Source organism: Rutilus rutilus, assembly GCF_951802725.1.
Source record: "Rutilus rutilus genome assembly, chromosome: 20".
Lineage (NCBI taxonomy): Eukaryota > Metazoa > Chordata > Actinopteri > Cypriniformes > Leuciscidae > Rutilus > Rutilus rutilus.
Window position 1 is genome coordinate 32,494,833 of NC_140225.1, and position 18,410 is coordinate 32,513,242.

Consider the following 18,410-nt stretch of genomic DNA (forward strand, 5'->3'; position numbering starts at 1 on the left):
TTGATCAAAAATACAGAAAAAAAAAAAAACCCAAAACAGGAATATTCAGCAAGGGTGTGTTAAATATATAAAAAGTGATAGTGAAGACTTTTCTAAAACAACTTTTTAATAATCGAAAAAATCCTGAACAAAAAGTATCTCAGGTTATAAAATAAATATTAAGCACCATATCAAACATTTGATAATAAATCAGAATATTATAAAGTTTTCTGAAAGATCACGTGACACTAAATTCAGCTTTGCATCACAGAAATATATTTTAAAGTATAGTAAAATAGAAAAACATTATTTTAAATTTTAATAATATTTCACTCACTAGGCTATATTATTTTTCTGTATTTTTGATCAAATAAATCCCAAAACATTAAAAATAGCAATGTGTCCAAACTTATGTAGCCTACTGTGTAAGTAAAAATATATTAAATTTAAAAATGACATGTTGTATAAATAAAAAGGTTAGGAATCATATTTGTTTCAAGTGTTTTTTTATTGGGGGTGGGGGCCTCCAACATGAATTTTGCCTAAGGCCTCCTAATGTCTATAACGGCCCTGGCTATGTAAGATGTAAAATTGAAAGAATTAATTAAATAAATACTGCTTTTCTGGGCCCTAATGTGCTGGAAAATAACTATTAATTAAAAAAAAATGTCTAAGGTTTCTTACATTCTTTTTTCAATTATCACCAATAATTTGTTTTATTTCTATGTTTAAGACGCAATTAAGCAAAAAAAAAAAAAAAAAAAAGAAACGAAAAGACAGGTATTTGCCTCGTACATATGTTTTTGATGAACTCTTAAAGCCTATCTTCGTGAAAAAAGGTTAAATATTATTATTTTTAATGACATTCATGTGCAATGGGGAGAGTAATACAGTATTTTCCTATGAACCACATCGTGTTTAACACACAAACGATAAGTTCAGTTAAATTAAGTGAAATTAACAGTTTTGTTTTGATAGCTATCTATTTTTGCATCTTTTATCCACACTAGTTCACTTTCTGTTAATTTATTTAAGTGTAGACTAAGCTTCCATGCAGGATCTGGGTGCTTGCTGTGTGAAAAATCGATCGATAAATGAATATAGCAAAGGAAGTGCATTTAAACTCGCTTGCGCGTGCATGCGAAAGAGAGTGCGATTTGTCCGGGGAGTCGGATTTCGGTACAACACCGGCAACGGTAAATGGCAGTGAGCACAGCCCACCTATCCAAGAAGTGTCAGCTCTTATTTTGAAAAGGGCTTATTGAGGGGGCGTGACATCACATTGAAGCAATACCCCTGATTGGCTGACTACACGTGTGGATCGTAGTCACACTCTCTGCGGAAAGATAGTGCCAAAAAGATCTGTAGACGTATGCAGAGGGATCTGTGAATGCCCTGTGATCTGCAAACGCGTGTAGAGGGATCTGTGAATGCCCTGTGATCTGCAAACGCGTATTCAACACTTGCATGCTGAGCTTTGCACAGAATGTGTAAGAATGTCTTTTTACAGTGGTTTGAAAATACAAGTTAGACTGTGTTTGTTTGCAAATTGTGAGGAGGGCATTTGTAGATTTTTTAATGGGAAAAACAGCGAAACAGTTGTGCCAAAATTCTGAAAACAAATGCAACACAATCTACAAACAAATAATGACCCTCATGCGCAGACAAATCACTTTGCATTCATTTAAATTCTGGTTGTCAAGTATAAGTCACTGATTTCTATTAGTGAATCATGAAGAGTCTGTTTGTGGATTTTAAATCTATTTGTAGATCGCATTTTACATTTGCGGATCATGAGGAGTTTGTTTGCAGATTTGGAATCTGTTTACAGATTGTGTTTTACATTTGCAGATTATGAGGAGTTTGTTTGCAGATTTAAAATTTATTTGTAGATCTTGTTTGTGTTTACAAATTGTAATATGCATTTTTGACTCAGAGTCTCTTAATTTTCAATGATTATGGCATTATTTTGTCACAACAGCGAAACAATAGTGTCAGAATTCTGAAAACAAATGTGACACAATCTACAAACAGAACATGATCTTCACCTGCAAACAAGTCACTTTACATTCATCCAAATTCTGGTTTTCAAGTACAAGTCACTGATTTCTATTTGTGAATCAGGATGTGTTTATTTGTGGATTTTTAATCTTTTTGTAGATCATGCTTTATATTTGTGGATCACAAAGAGTTTGTTTGAGGACTTTGTATCTATTTGTAGATCTTGTTTTACATTTGAGGATCATGAGGACTTTGTTTGCGGATTTTTAATCTATTTGTAGATTGTGCTTTGTATTTACAAGTTGTAATATCTATTTGTGACTTTTAGTCTGTCCATTTTCAATGGTTTTGGCATCAATTTACCCCCATATAACTAATCATTAATGTGTTTACCACGTTGGGGGAAAGACTAAATTAGGGATTATCTGGAGGGGGTGGATGACAGGTGGGACTGGCAAATTAGCCCATAGCTAGCATGATGCCTTCTATTTCTAGATGAAGACAAAGTTTACCGGTACTTATCTGAACTAATGTAATGATCACTGCCACTAGATATAAAGGAAACGTTGATTTTTCACTCATTTTTCCCAGTCAGTCGCCATAGTTCTAATACAAACTGTATTGGCTGAGGCTACCTTTCCTCCGCTTCTCCCCAACGTGACGTCATCACCGAATTGCGTAAAAAAACCCGTTCATACCAAAAAACGTAAAAAACTGGTCTTTAAGACCATTTTTGAGACATTTTAAAAATGGTATACATATCTTGAGTGATTAATGTACCCATTGATCAACAGTGGTGGTTAACCTGCAACATGGCCTTTAATTCTACGTGGCATTGATTCAACAAGGTGCTGAAAGCATTCTTTAGAAATGTTGGCCCATATTGATAGGATAGCATCTTGCAGTTGATGGAGATTTGTGGGATGCACATCCAGGGCACGAAGCTCCCGTTCCACCACATCCCAAAGATGCTCTATTGGGTTGAGATCTGGTGACTGTGGGGGCCATTTTAGTACAGTGAACTCATTGTCATGTTCAAGAAACCAATTTGAAATGATTCGAGCTTTGTGACATGGTGCATTATCCTGCTGGAAGTAGCCATCAGAGGATGGGTACATGGTGGTCATAAAGGGATGGACATGGCCCGAAACAATGCTCAGGTAGGCCGTGGCATTTAAACGATGCCCAATTGGCACTAAGGGGCCTAAAGTGTGCCAAGAAAACATCCCCCACACCATTACACCACCACCACCAGCCTGCACAGTGGTAACAAGGCATGATGGATCCATGTTCTCATCCTGTTTACGCCAAATTCTGACTCTACCATCTGAATGCCTCAACAGAAATCGAGACTCATCAGACCAGGCAACATTTTTCCAGTCTTCAACTGTCCAATTTTGGTGAGCTCGTGCAAATTGTAGCCTCTTTTTCCTATTTGTAGTGGAGATGAGTGGTACCCGGTGGGGTCTTCTGCTGTTGTAGCCCATCCGCCTCAAGGTTGTGCGTGTTGTGGCTTCACAAATGCTTTGCTGCATACCTCGGTTGTAACGAGTGGTTATTTCAGTCAAAGTTGCTCTTCTATCAGCTTGAATCAGTCGGCCCATTCTCCTCTGACCTCTAGCATCAACAAGGCATTTTCGCCCACAGGACTGCCGCATACTGGATGTTTTTCCCTTTTCACACCATTCTTTGCAAACCCTAGAAATGGTTGTGCGTGAAAATCCCAGTAACTGAGCAGATTGTGAAATACTCAGACCGGCCCGTCTGGCACCAACAACCATGCCACGCTCAAAATTGCTTAAATCACCTTTCTTTCCCATTCTGACATTCAGTTTGGAGTTCAGGAGATTGTCTTGACCAGGACCACACCCCTAAATGCATTGAAGCAACTGCCATGTGATTGGTTGGTTAGATAATTGCATTAATGAGAAATTGAACAGGTGTTCCTAATAAGCCTTTAGGTGAGTGTATATATATATAAAATTGTTTTAATTTCACTGCATTCTTTTCTAAAGAACTTAACTTAGTGTTTTATACTTTAACACATTTATTAAATAAAAACTTATACCTGTTGATAAATACAAACAATATACCTAAAGATTATTATAAAAGATTAATTTATATATTAATATGCAAATAAGTACTTTGATAAAGTAGACAGTTGTGGCTAATATGCTCACTCAATCTCAAGTGATAGTATCTACAACAACTGCATTTTTTTTATTTCAATTTCAAATAAGGAAAGAGGAAGAGGCCAACCTTGAAGGCTTTGCACTTGTCAGCCCTCTCCTGTTTCTCCACAGCAACCTGTCGAGCCAGTCGGTCCAGCGTGGACACGGCGTGAGCGCGCTGACGGTCCACCTGATCCTCAATCTGAGCACAACACACACAAACACACTTCTTTAAAAGAAGTACAGTCAAACCAAACATTATTCAGACACCAGATATCATGTTTGATATTGGTTTACTAGTGTGTGCAGGACACTATAGTTCATTTATGTAAGTGAGGAGAGCAAAATACAGTAAACTGTGACATATTATACCCAAACATTCTTCATACAGTGACTACCAGTAACATTTAGAAAAATTTGGGACCAAATATTATTCAGACACTTTGAGCTGATCATGTTTTGCTGAAGTGTTTTTTCTTTAATTGCTCTTTTTACACACAGACTGAACAAAATGAAGCATTGCTTGGTGATTGGTTGAGCTAAACTGGTATTATCTAATTGTGCAGTTAAACTTAACATCTGACAGATATTCAACATAATTCATATGTGAGACAGTCTAACAGAAGGATGGACAAAACCAGTGAAACATCAACTGATCTGATCACTCTGAGTTCTTGTCATATTTTATTACCATTTTATAAACTATAGCGGATAAACTGTGATAATGTGAGAAATTTTGAAGGTGTCTGAATACATGTTGGTTTGACTGTACACTCAACGAGGATGCATTACACAGTAAATACATTATTTTAATAAATACTGTTCTTTGGAACTTCCCATTCATCAAAGTATCAAAATGTTCACTGTTTTCACTGATAATAATCTGAAATTAGCATATTAGAAAGATAGATAATAGAATTTTTCATAACTCTTCATAATAGAAATAGAAGGATCACGTGACACTGAAGACTGGAGTAATCTATGTTTTCCTAGACTTAGTTTACATTTGCAGGGTTCCTCAGCATTATCTGCGCACACACACACACACACACAAAATGGATTCAGCACAGGTTTGACGCCGGATGCCCTTTCTGACACACACACACACACACACACACACACACACACACAATGGATTCAGCACAGGTTTGACGCAGGATGCCCTTCCTGACACACACACACACACACAGACAGACAAAATGGATTCAGCACAGGTTTGACGCCGGATGCCCTTCCTGACACACACACACAGACACACACACAGACAGACAGACAAAATGGATTCAGCACAGGTATGACGCCGGATGCCCTTCCTGACACACACACACAGACAGACAGACAAAATGGATTCAGCACAGGTTTGACGCCGGATGCCCTTCCTGACACACACTCACACACACTCCTATGGCCAATTTGGCATGTCCAATCCACCTAACCTGCATGTCTTTGGTGTCTTTAGTGTGGGAGAAACCGGAGCACCTGGAGGAAAGCCACGCTGACACGGGGAGAACATGCAAACTCCACACAGAGAGGCTCGAGTCGAACCCCCCCGAGCCACCGTCCCGCCCCTGAAGACTGCAGTAATGATGCTGAACATTCAGCTTTGATCACAGGAATAAATTACAGTTTACAATATAAAAAAACAGCCATTTAAACAGTCATTTATTACAGGTTTTGGAAGGCTTTCGTCTTACAGACACATTAAAATGTACAAATTCACGTTATTTCATATTTACATGCGATGCAGGGATTCCCCAACTTTTTTATCAGCTGAAAATCTTTGACCTAATATATTTATTTAAAGTACGCCCTGAGATTTTAAAGTCCCCCTGTGGTGAAAATCAAGCGTTTAATGTTGTTTATATGTCTATGTGGTGTTTTTAATATGCTTTAAGACAAACCATGTGTAAAGTCATAAGTCGACACCATTGCTGAGTATTTCCTCCTTAAAACTGCAGTGAACCAAAGACAGTCTCAAAAACACGCTTTGAAATCGCTGGTGTTTCTGACGTCACAAACTACCTTGTAACCAATCAGATCAACGTGTGATCGTCAACCAGTGGATCTCTGAGCTGAGCGAGTGAGTGGAGGTGGGGCTCATTTGCATATTCATAGAACCATGTATACTAAATAAGGCAAGGGTGTCGAGTTACATTCAAGATATTTTAAGGCATGAGGAAATTTTTTCAAGAAAAAAACGTTTAAATATGTAATTCTGGTGATCAAATATGAGTTTTAAGGGATACAATTATTGACTACAGGGGGACTTTAAGTAATTAAGTTAGGTCATTAATAAAATTAAGTCCATGATAATAATAAATAATAAAATTAAGTTCACTGTTCTCTGATGTCGATTAATGGCCACATGACATGATGCAGGTAAACAAATAAAACATTTTTTTAATCTTTTTAGTAAGCGTTTTATTTTTGTTTTTAATTTTAAAATGACTTATTTTCATTTAAAATGTTCATGATTTAATTACTTAAAAGCTTTTTATTAAACTCACGAAACCCTGATGTAACGTAATATTTAATGCACTTCATTTTTTTAATAACAAAAAACAAAAAAATTCTTTCCCTTTGCATTTTTTTCAATATGGTACGAGATCATCCTATTCAAATCAATGTGATAAATGAGTTCGGTCAAAAGTAATCTAAAAGTAATCTAAAAGTAATCTAAAAGTAGTCTGATTACATAAACCTTGAATGTGTAATGTAATGGATTACGTCTTACATACAGTCTTCTCAGACTTCTACCTTCTGGAAGGCGTAACGAAACCTGCCAGATTTCAGAATAGCTTTTTTTTTTTTTCAGTAGATCTAATTTCTACACTCACGTTATTTCTATTTTCTCTCTCTTGTGTAGTACCGCAATTAAGTGCACTGTTATTATGTTTAATACTTTTTGTTGCTGTGTTGTTGTCTGCTAAGCACTGTATTAGGTCTCTGCAACTATTATAATACATTGCATAGCCTATACGTGTGGGACGCCTTATACCACTGACAAATTCCTTGTGTGTTTTGCATACTTGGCCAATAAAGTTAACTCAGATTGATTCAGATGTCACTCAGTATCTCAGAAATCAGTAACCAACTACAATTTAACTACAAAAGAATGAACCATGAACAGGATTGGCCAGGCCTGATTTACTCTGCCTCATGTCATTTCAAACCTCACATGATTTTTTTTACATATGTTGAGGGCGGGGCAACCTGTCACTCACATAAGATCCACCAATAGCAAGCCACAATCATCCAACCAATTCCCCACAGACAAAATCAAGCCCCGCCCACATTTGTTCTTGTTCCAAAAGCCATTTCACTCAGATTTACTGTACGTCACAATACAGAGAATATACAGACGAAAAGATGATCGCAACCTTTCAAACCCCTTTCATGCCAGCTTTAAAGTCCCCATGAAATCAAAAGTGACTTTTTTTGGCTTTTATTATGAATATGTTAGTCTTACTGTTATCTATCAGCTAGTGTGCTCCAAAACAATGACAAAATTCGCATTTTGAAGATATAAGCGTTCAAACCTTACAGTCTCTCACTTCCGCCAATATGGATCAATGATTCGATGACATTACTCTACACTTCAGCTTCTCATTAGATTTCCTGACCAATCAAATGCTCTCTAGAATCCAAAGCTCCGCCCCCTACATTATAAACAGACTCTGAAGCTGAAATCAGTCACATATTTACTATATTCTACATGGTGAATATCACACAGTGCACTATATAGGGGATAGGGAACGATTCAGACAGTGTAAATATGCTTTCCAGTGGCGCAAATGAAGTCTGGTTTCACATTAGTGTCACATGAACCGCCGCAGCTTTGGTCCAGAGACACGACACACAGAGCGGATCATGAGCGAGTCGACGCATAACAGAAAACGTATCAGACCCGTTTGAGTTCTGCACAGAATGCTGTATTATAAAGAGATATGGAGGAGATTAGGAGGAGAAACGGTTAGAGATTAGGAGGAAACTGCGGCTTTAATGAACTCAACAGCTCTGAGCTGTGATATAGCTAAACGCTATTGGCTGTTTAAAGAAAGGGGAGGGTCTGTTTGATATGCCCCGCCCTGTCTTCCTGTTTCAGTGGAAATTACATCAACACACTGAATAATGCTGTGGGTTTCAAGGCACTTCAGTGGGGATTTAAGTTACGAAAGCACCACAACGCTACAACACAAATCAGAAGATAATGACTTAAATCTCAGCCTGTTCCTCACTCAAAGCTATCGTAGGACTTTCAGAAGACTGGCTGTATGGAAAAGAGCAGCATGGACATTCTGCCAAATGTGTTTTTTGTGTTGTGGAACAACATGGCGGTGCTCAAATGATGAACAACTTCTCTACAGCTTTAACTCTTATATTCTAGACGGTGTGTGAAGAAACTCACGGTGTCTGCGGCTGAAACGCCTCCTTCATCCTCTCCGTCACTCAGCAGATCTATGCACTCCAGCACTGGTCTGAGAGGGCCCTCCTGAAACACACGCTTAAATCAGCGTGCTTTACTATACACACTCAAGTGAGAAGACCCAGATACACACAACTGTCCTAATAACTCAAATTAGAAATCAAGGCAGTGACACTTACAGACACGAACTCCACATCATCCTCCACATCTTCAGAGACTGTAGAGGCAGACATCACATCCGTGCTCGATGGAGCATTACATCAATCACTGCGAATCAAAACACAGCCATATAAAATGCCTTTTCAGTGCTGCATGCATACATTATTGCGTACGTCTTAATGTTGTAACTGGCACTGAGTTCATTTACGTCATTAAAAGTGTATATAGTATTGGAAAACGAGTTCTCAATCCTGCAAACAGCTTGCATGAATCTCAACTACTCGTCGACCGGAGAATGGGAGAAAGTCTCACCAAACAATAAGTTCTGCAGCGATAACACTTACAAACAATTCACTGTGAAGACAAAATTACCGTTTCTAATGCGGGCTCTTCTCAAAGTTAGCAAAACATTAGCAAAACATTACCTAAACTGAGCAGAGCAGTTAGAAAACGTGCGTCATGACGTCACAGGAAGAAACGTCGTCAAAATAAAAGTCATCCAACGTCCATGTGACCGCGTGTTATTGTTTATATTTTAATAATAATAATAAAATAAAAAAAGTAACATTGAAACTATTGTGCCATTTTTTTTCCAAGTTCCTCTGTGGTGAAAATCAACATTTTAATATTGTTTATGTCTATGTGGTGTTTTTAATGTGCTTTAAGACAAACCATGTGTAAATTCATAAGTCGACACCATTGCTGAGTATTTTCTCCTTAAAACTGCAGTGAACCAAAGACAGTCTCAAAAACACGCTTTGAAATCGCTGGTGTTTCTGACGTCACAAACTACCTTGTAACCAATCAGATCAACGTGTGATCGTCAATGAGAGGATCTCCAGAGGATTTCTGAGCTGAGCGAGTGAGTGGAGGCGGGGCTCATTTGCATATTCATAGAAGCCCATACACTAAATGAGGCAAGGGTGTCGAGTTACATTCAAGATATTTTAAGGCATGGGAATCCGGGGGCCCCAACAGACACCCAGAAGGCTATATAAATCATAAATAGGTCTATTAGTTTTCTATAATTTTTGTTTCAGGATATCACCATTAAAATTGTAACATTTTTACATATGTGTGAATTTTTTGGCCCCCAATAAAGTTTTTTATTTATGAAGTTATTTATTATTGTATTTCATTCTGAGAAAAAATAAATAAAAAATTTATTTAAAGATTACATTAGATAAAGATTTGACAGTTTATTTACAAATGTAGAAAAAAAGTTTGAGTGTTTTTAGAAAGAGACAGCAAAATAAGTAGTCGAGTCCCCTTTATTCATATAGCCTATTTATTCCTATACAGCTTGTTTCAAAGCAGCTTTACAGGGATAAACAGGAAAATGATGATTGCAAACATAGTTCAGTTATGCTGTTAAATGGCTCTAAAATGACAATATTGTCATTGTTCAGCTTGATTCAGTTCAGTTCAATAACTGTGTAAAGATCATTAAATATGAAATGAGTTACAAAGCATCTCTGCAGAAAACAGTGATGTCATCGTTCAGCTCAGCTCTCATCCAATGGTGTCAGTGCAGCCAAATCAATAATATTGCTGATTATTACAAAGTTAAAGGGTGTGTAGTCGTGCCGGACCCCTGGAATTGCTTAAGACTCACAAATCACTGAGTGCAAATCACTGCCACCTATTGGCATATTCCTTTAATGTGCGCTGCCATTAAATCTGATTCTGATGGCTTTGATAAATCACCTGTCTGCTGAAGAGCAAGTCACTAAAAATAAAAATAGTTCAAGATGTCCTAGTAATGAACGTGTTAATTAAGTCCACATGCAGCTTCATGAAGCTGAATGAAGGAATTCACCACAAAGACAATTTTTGTTTAACATAGTATCTTTAGTATCTTTATCGAAATGTTTTAAATGAAATCATTTATTGAAATGTTACATTTTACACATTGCAAACATCAACATATCTGAACATCAAGAAAATAAGGAAAAAGAAAGAAAGAAAGAAATGCAAATATACATGCATAAACACCAAAGCTCATTTTATTCAAACATTTATTACAGTGATGCAATAGAAGAACCATTTTGGGTTCCTCAAAGAACCTTTCAGTCAACAGTTCTTAAAGGGATCATGACATGGCAAATCAAATTTGCTTGATCTTTTTACATATTAGAGGTCTTTGTGCCATTCAAAAATCCTGCAAGTTTGAGAGTTTAAAACATCCTCCTCATTATAAACAAAGCATTTATTTAATCAAGCTCTAAAACCGACTCGGTCATTTGGACATATGAGTGTTTGTGACGTCACACAGGCAAACACATTTGCATATGTCCGCCTCCAGAGCAAGACATCGACCAGTAGTTATACATCATCACACCGATAGCCCACGGGTGTTCAGATTTGCCTAAACACTTATGCTGTGTCGAAATTGCTCCCTATACCCTCATTCACTATTCCCTACATTACTCCACTAATATAGTCCACTAGAAGGAGAGAATGAAAACAAGAGAGTGAATTCGGACACTGAGTGCACCGGAAGGTCTGCCGCTTTTGAAGAGTTTGTACTTGCTGTTTAATAATTAGTTGAAACATAGCAAACTTGCAGCTCCAGTAATGAAAGATTTATCCTGAACTCCTGGAAACTTGCATGTATAAACCTTATTAAACAATTCAATAATCAATTAAAAAGGAATTTATACCTATATAATATTACGCTGGACCAACACGGTTTTGGAAAATGGATGGACAATGGATGATTGATTCAGATGTGGCGCCATCTTATAGTCAGACGCGACTCACAGTGCATTATGGGTAATCTTTAGCTGTTGAGCGCACATCGGTTGTACACTCGTTATTCGGTGTATTGTGGGATTGAATGAGTGCACTCGGTAACCCGTCCACTATGGTTTCGGACACCACTACAAACGCCTGTCCCCTCAAAACAGTGCCATATTTAAGGGTGTAGGGGGCGATTTCGGACACAGACATACTCACATGCAAAAGCGAGTGGGAGTCCCAAATGGCACACTTCCTATGCACTTTCGGTCTTGTGGACTTACAATGGCTGCTGTGTGCACGTGTCGGTTGAGTCCATGAGACAGTAAGGGTCGTTCACAGTAAAGGTCTCAGAAGGGTGGCTGCGAGCGCCCCCTTGTTGTGAAACAGAGACGGATACAATTGCAAGTAAAAGGTATCTTTATTGAGCTGGTCAGATGCACACAGGTTGGGGAAACAAACACTCAGGTGGTGAGATGACGCAGGGACTTCAATGGGCAACCCGGAGATGGCGTGCGGTGATCGACGTGCTCAGGAACCAGGAACAATAAACAATCCAGACAACGTGAACACAACGAAGAGGGTCCACGAAGACAGGAATCCACACGAGGAGACGAGAGCGAAACACAGGAACAGGACACGACACCGGTGAAGCCACAACGATCTGACAACAAGAGATGGGAATGACTGCACATATAAAGGGAACGGGGATTGAACACAGCTGGTGACACTAATCAACACAATGAGTAACCACACCCACACACAGACACACACACATCAGAAATGAGACAGCCGATTCATGAACCGTGACAGTACCCCCTCCCCTAGGAACGCCCCCTCCGTCTCGAGTCCAGAATACGACGTACCGAATAAGTAAGTTCCCCATCTACGAGTCGCGGCGGGGGGGGGGGACAGAGGCGGGCGGATTAATGCGAGAATAAAACACGGACTTGATCCTTGATAAGTGAAAGGCGGGGGGAATTCTCCTGCACGCTGGAGGGAGTTTGAGTCGGACTGTCACCGGACTAATAATCTTGGTGACAGGAAACGGGCCGATAAATTTGGGAGCTAACTTGTTAGAAACGTAACGGAGCGGAATATTTCTGGTAGAAAGCCACACTCTTTGACCCACGACGTATACGGGAGGCTTTGACCGGTGGCGATCGGCCTTGGCCTTCATGCGCCCCCCCCCCCCCCCCGCTTGGAGTAGAGTCTCACGGGCTCTAGTCCAAGTGCGGCGACACCTCTGGACGAAAGCGTGAGCGGAGGGGACCGCGACTTCGGATTCCAGACTCGGAAAAATTGGTGGCTGGTAACCTAAACTACACTTAAACGGAGAGAGGCCCGTAGATGACACTGGTAACGAGTTATGGGCGTACTCCACCATAGAAAGTTGTTGGCTCCAGGACGAAGGATTCTTGGCTACCAAACATCGCAACATTCTCTCAAGATCCTGGTTGGCCCGCTCAGGCTGACCATTGGTCTGGGGATGATAACCCGAAGACAGACTGACCGTAGCCCCCAATAACTTACAGAACTCCTGCCAAAATTTGGACACAAATTGGGAACCCCTGTCAGAGACCACGTCCGTCGGGAGGCCATGTAACCGAAAGACATGATCAATGACCGTGACCGCTGTCTCCTTGGCTGAAGGTAATTTGGGCAAGGGGATGAAATGTGCCGCCTTCGAAAACCGGTCCACTACGGTCCACCGTCATGCCCTTGGAGGACGGGAGGGCGGTGACAAAATCTAGCGCGATGTGGGACCAGGGTCTCGAAGGGACAGACAGCGGTCGAAGTAACCCATCCGGAGGTCGGTTAGATGTCTTACCAGTGGCACAGACTGAGCAAGCCAAAACAAAATCGTGAATATCGCGAGCCATTAACGGCCACCAGAATCGTTGCTTAACTAAATAACTGGTGCGAGTCACTCCTGGATGACAAGCCACGTTGGAGCAATGACCCCACCGAATGACGTCGGTCCGTAATCCCTCCGGAACAAACAAACGATTCGGTGGGCAACCGGGCGGAGGCATTACCCCTTCTAAGGCCGTCTTGACCTTCGACTCGACCTCCCATACGAGTGTGGAGATAACTGCTTTCTCAGGTAAAATGCACTCGGGAGTCACCGGGCGTTTGGATGGATCAAAAATACGAGATAAAGAGTCGGGTTTGATGTTCTTGGAACCCGGGCTGTACGAGAGAACAAAGTCAAAACGTGCCCACCAAGCCTGCCTGGAGTTGAGTCTTTTAGCAGATCTAATATATTCAAGGTTCTTGTGATCGGTCCAAACGGTAAAGGGTACCCCTGGCCTGAACCCTCTAACCAATGATGCCACTCCTCCAACGCTAACTTGACTGCCAACAACTCTCTGTTACCAATGTCATAATTACGTTCGGCAGGCGATAGTCGATGAGAAAAAAACGCGCAGGGGTGCATCTTGTCATCTGAGGAAGCGCGTTGTGAAAGCACTGCTCCTACTCCCACCTCTGACGCGTCGACCTCCACCACGAACTGACGTGTGGGATCAGGAGTGACAAGAATGGGAGCCGAAACGAAGCGACTTTTGAGGTTGGTAAACACTGCCTCGGTAGTGTTCGACCACCTGAACGTCGTTCGGGGGGAGGTCAAGGCAGTCAGAGGTGCGACTAGTTGGCTGAAATTGCGAATGAAACGCCGGTAAAAATTGGCGAACCCTAGAAACCGCTGTAGGGTCTTACGGGAATCTGGACTTGGCCAATCTACCACAGCCTTAACCTTGTCAGGATCCATGCGCACTCCCTCAGAGGAGATGATGTACCCTAGGAAGGGAACAGACTGTGCATGAAACGCGCATTTCTCCGCCTTGACAAAAAGCCCATTCTCTAACAGTCTCTGGAGCACTCGTCTGACGTGTTGAACGTGTTCCTGGAGAGACGAAGAAAAAATCAATATGTCATCCAGGTAAACATATATGAATTGATCTACCATGTCTCTCAACACGTCATTCACGAGTGCCTGGAAAACCGCTGGGCTGTTGGAAAGCCCGAAAGGCATAACCAAATATTCAAAGTGCCCCCTAGGGGTATTAAAAGCGGTTTTCCATTCATCCCCCTTCCTGATGCGAACCAAATGATATGCATTACGTAAGTCCAGTTTCGTGAAAATGGATGCTCCCTGCAACCTCTCGAAAGCTGAAGACATCAACGGCAAAGGATATGAATTCTTAACCGTGATGTTGTTCAGCTCTCGGTAATCAATGCAAGGTCGCAGAGAACCATCCTTCTTCCCAACGAAAAAGAACCCCGCCCCCGCAGGAGAAGAGGAAGGCTGGATGAATCCAGAGGCTAGAGAATCAGAAATATATTTCTCCATGGCCTCCCTCTCGGGAACAGAAAGAGAGTAAAGTTTGCCCTTAGGCGGAGATTTACCTGGCAGTAGATCTATCGCACAGTCATAGGAACGATGCGGAGGGAGAGAAGCAGCACGAGACTTACTGAACACCTCCTTCAGGTCGAGGTACTCCGCGGGCACATTAGACAAATCCGCTGCCTCACTCTGAAACACAGAACCAGACACAGAAAAACAAGCAGACACCAAACAGGACACATGACAGTGGTTACTCCATGTGGAAATAGTGTTAGTGCACCAGTCGACCCGAGGATTGTGCAGAATGAGCCACGGGTGTCCCAGAACCACTGGGGCAAGTGGTGAGTCCATGAGGAGAAAGGATATGATTTCAGTGTGATTGCCAGAGGTGATGAGTGTGAGGGGTTCAGTAGAGTGGGAAATCCTGGGAAGTTCTTGTCCATTGAGTGCGTTGACTGATATCTTGTGAGTGAGAGGAGTGATGGGAATCTGGAGTCTGAGTGCGAGTCCAAAGTCCATAAAATTACCCTCTGCTCCCGAATCCAGCAGTGCTTGAGTGCGGTGCGTGGAGGTTGCCCATCTCAGTCTTACCGGGAGGAGGGTTGATGATGGTGATGAGGTCTTCTCGGCGGAGATCCCACCCGATAGTAGCCTCATACTTACTACCGGGCTTGCTCTTTTACTGGACAGGAATAGAGAAAGTGGCCAGCCTTGCCACAGTACAGGCAGATTCCTTGGGATCTCCACCTTTCCCTCTCCTCCCGGGAAAGCCGAGCTCTCCCTACCTGCATGGGCTCATGATCGGAAACTGGGCTGACCGCGCTTCCGCCGCTGGCCCGTGAGTCCTCTGTATGGTACTGGGGTCGACTCAGAGGTACATGAGAAGTCACACGATTTAGACGAGCATCGACCCTCAGCGCGAGCTCCACCAGGCCATCCAAGGTCTTGGGAAGGTCCAGGATGTAAATCTCCTTCAGAACGCGGTCAGCCAGCCCATGCAGGAACATGTCCCACTGCGCCTCCTCGTTCCATTGGCACTCTGCAGCCAGGGTGCGGAACTGGATTGAATAGTCCGACACAGAGCCATTACCTTGGCGTAGATCAGCGAGTAATCTGGCCGCCTCCTTACCCGCTACCGCTCGATCAAAAACCCTTCTCATCTCTGTGGAGAGTGCCTGGAACGAGGCGCAGCAGATGTTTTGATTCTCCCACACCGCCGTTCCCCAGAGAGCCGCCTTCCCCGACAGTAGAGTCAACACAAACGCCACTTTAGACTGTTCAGTGCTAAAGGTCCGTGGCTGCAATGCGAAATGCAGGGAACATGCTGTGAGAAAAGCTCTACAATACTCAGGCTCACCTGAATACTTCTCTGGCGTGGGCAGACGAGGTTCCGGCTGATTTTCTTGCGGAGGCGGGGGGGGGGCTGAACGGGCGGTGTGGGCGGTGCAGTGGGAACTCGAAGAAGTTGTAACTGTTGGGTGAGCTCGGACACCTGCGTCAAGAGTGCTTGAACCGCGCGACCTGTATTTGCGATCTCCTCTCCCTGTTGATCCATTCTTGTGACGCTGTGCGTGAGGAAGTCATTCAAACTGGCCGCACTTGCTGTATCCATGATTGGTCAGATCGTTCTGTTGTGAAACAGAGACGGATACAATTGCAAGTAAAAGGTATCTTTATTGAGCTGGTCAGATGCACACAGGTCGGGGAAACAAACACTCAGGTGGTGAGATGACGCAGGGACTTCAATGGGGAACCCGGAGATGTTGTGCAGTGATCGACGTGCTCAGGAACCAGGAACAATAAACAATCCAGACAGCGTGAACACAACGAAGAGGGTCCACGAAGACAGGAATCCACACGAGGAGACGAGAGCGAAACACAGGAACAGGACACGACACCGGGGAAGCCACAACGATCTGACAACAAGAGATGGGAATGACTGCACATATAAAGGGAACGGGGATTGAACACAGCTGGTGACACTAATCAACACAATGAGTAACCACAGTACACACACACACAGACACACACACACACACACATCAGAAATGAGACAGCCGATTCATGAACCGTGACAGTCCTTTATGTGATGTGAGCACCGCTGCAGACTTCTTCCCAACAGTCAAAGCAACTATACGTCATGAAAGTGCAGACTTGTAGGAAGACCACGAGTGCTTAGGGTGCCATTTGGGACAGGGCCACTGTTTCCTATGCAATGACTTTAGCCAATCACAGCAATGGCCTTCACTGACAAGCCTTAAAGGAGCAGCGCATTAAAACGGATCATTTCAGACAGAGGGTCAGAATTTTCTGCATATATATATATATATATATATATATATATATATATAAAATATTTTTTTTTCTTTATTTACTTTATTTACATTATATAAGTGTACCTTAAGGAACATACAATAAATTAAAAACATTAAAAAAAATAATAATAATAATAAAATAAAAAACTCCATGTCATGACACCTTAAAAAGACAATTTTTCTTAGTTTGAAGAACATTTTAAAAAGTCACTATAAAAAAATCCTCAAGCCGATTTAAAAATCCAAAATTTCGAATTCCACTAACGACCTTTTTTGTGGAACGGTTCCATGTGTGTTAAAGATTCTATATGGAACCTCAGGCCAATAAAGACCCTTTATTTTTCCCGAGTGTATCACGTGGGCATGTGAAGATGCAGATGCTCGTCGCAAAGGCGCTGTATTGGGCTTTGCTGAGCTCAGATGCTGATGATGCCCTGCATGAGCTGTAAAACAGCGGCTCCTGCTGAGTCATGGCTTGTTGTGGTCCATTACTGAAGTACAGACACCATGAGATAGATTATATGTCGGGGTCCTACAAGTGAGGCATCACAGCATGAAATAGCCTTACATATTTACATAAGGAGAGGAAGCTGCACGTGTAGGAGTGGCTGTCCTACATCGCAATGATTGCTGCGGCTTTTTTGGTCTTATTGAGACCCTTAAGTATTCAGTGTGTATTATTGCTGTTATTGCTTTTGCTAGGAACTGTCGCCACGATTCTGTTTCTCTGTTGCTGGCATCGGAAGCTCCGTAATGAGAAAATTCCCATAAAATCTGTGCGTTCAAGGAGTCGTGGTGAGTAGACGCGTCGCATTATATGTCCACCCTATATATATACGTGTTTCTATAGCATGTCATTGCGATAACATGCATGCTGCATGCACAACCTCAGTATTTATTTGACATTTACATTCATTCTTCGCTTCGTATGGGTTTAAAAAGAGACTGTCGTCGATGCGCGCGAGTGCGGCATGCGAGTGCGCGAGCCTTCATTTTTCATCGTTTGTTGTTGTTGTTGTGTACTTAATAAAGTGTGCTTTATTTCAAGACCAGACAAAGTTATTTGAAGAGCATCTCTAAGACACAATGTGACTGAATGCATGTGGGGTTTGTTTCAATCATTCCCATTTGTTCTAGAAGCTGGTTTCCGGCCGCATCATTTTCGCTCTGAGGTAAATCTCTTTCTCTTGCTCCATCTGTCAAGGTCATAGGAAGCAGAAAAGTAGAGCAAATCATTGAAAAAATAATGAGAATGTCATGAAATGTTCCCT

General features: G+C 41.8%; 2 protein-coding genes across 12 annotated transcripts in view; one reads left to right on the top strand and one right to left on the bottom strand.

The window, feature by feature from the left end:
* znf451 (zinc finger protein 451) overlaps positions 1-9,240 on the bottom strand; it is a 28,920-nt gene extending 19,680 nt beyond the window's left edge. For 2 of the 11 annotated variants that reach the window (XM_084392017.1, XM_084392023.1), the window contains exons 1-4: positions 9,162-9,240; positions 8,757-8,844; positions 8,560-8,655; positions 4,240-4,353 (exon numbers count right to left, since the gene is read on the bottom strand). In XM_084392017.1, coding sequence (XP_084248143.1) covers positions 4,240-4,353; positions 8,560-8,655; positions 8,757-8,810 — 264 coding nt within the window. In that variant the 5' untranslated portion in view covers positions 8,811-8,844; positions 9,162-9,240. Of the gene's footprint in view, positions 1-4,239; positions 4,354-8,559; positions 8,656-8,756; positions 8,845-9,080 lie in introns of all 11 variants that reach the window. The other 9 variants (XM_084392020.1, XM_084392015.1, XM_084392019.1 and 6 more) reach the window with 6 other exon arrangements.
* An 8,413-nt stretch (positions 9,241-17,653) lies between these two features.
* Positions 17,654-18,410, top strand: part of dst (dystonin) — a 197,152-nt gene continuing 196,395 nt past the window's right edge. The window contains 2 exon segments of the mRNA XM_084391266.1: positions 17,654-17,934; positions 18,277-18,311. Of these exon segments, the coding sequence (XP_084247392.1) occupies positions 17,763-17,934; positions 18,277-18,311 (207 nt within the window). The 5' untranslated portion in view covers positions 17,654-17,762.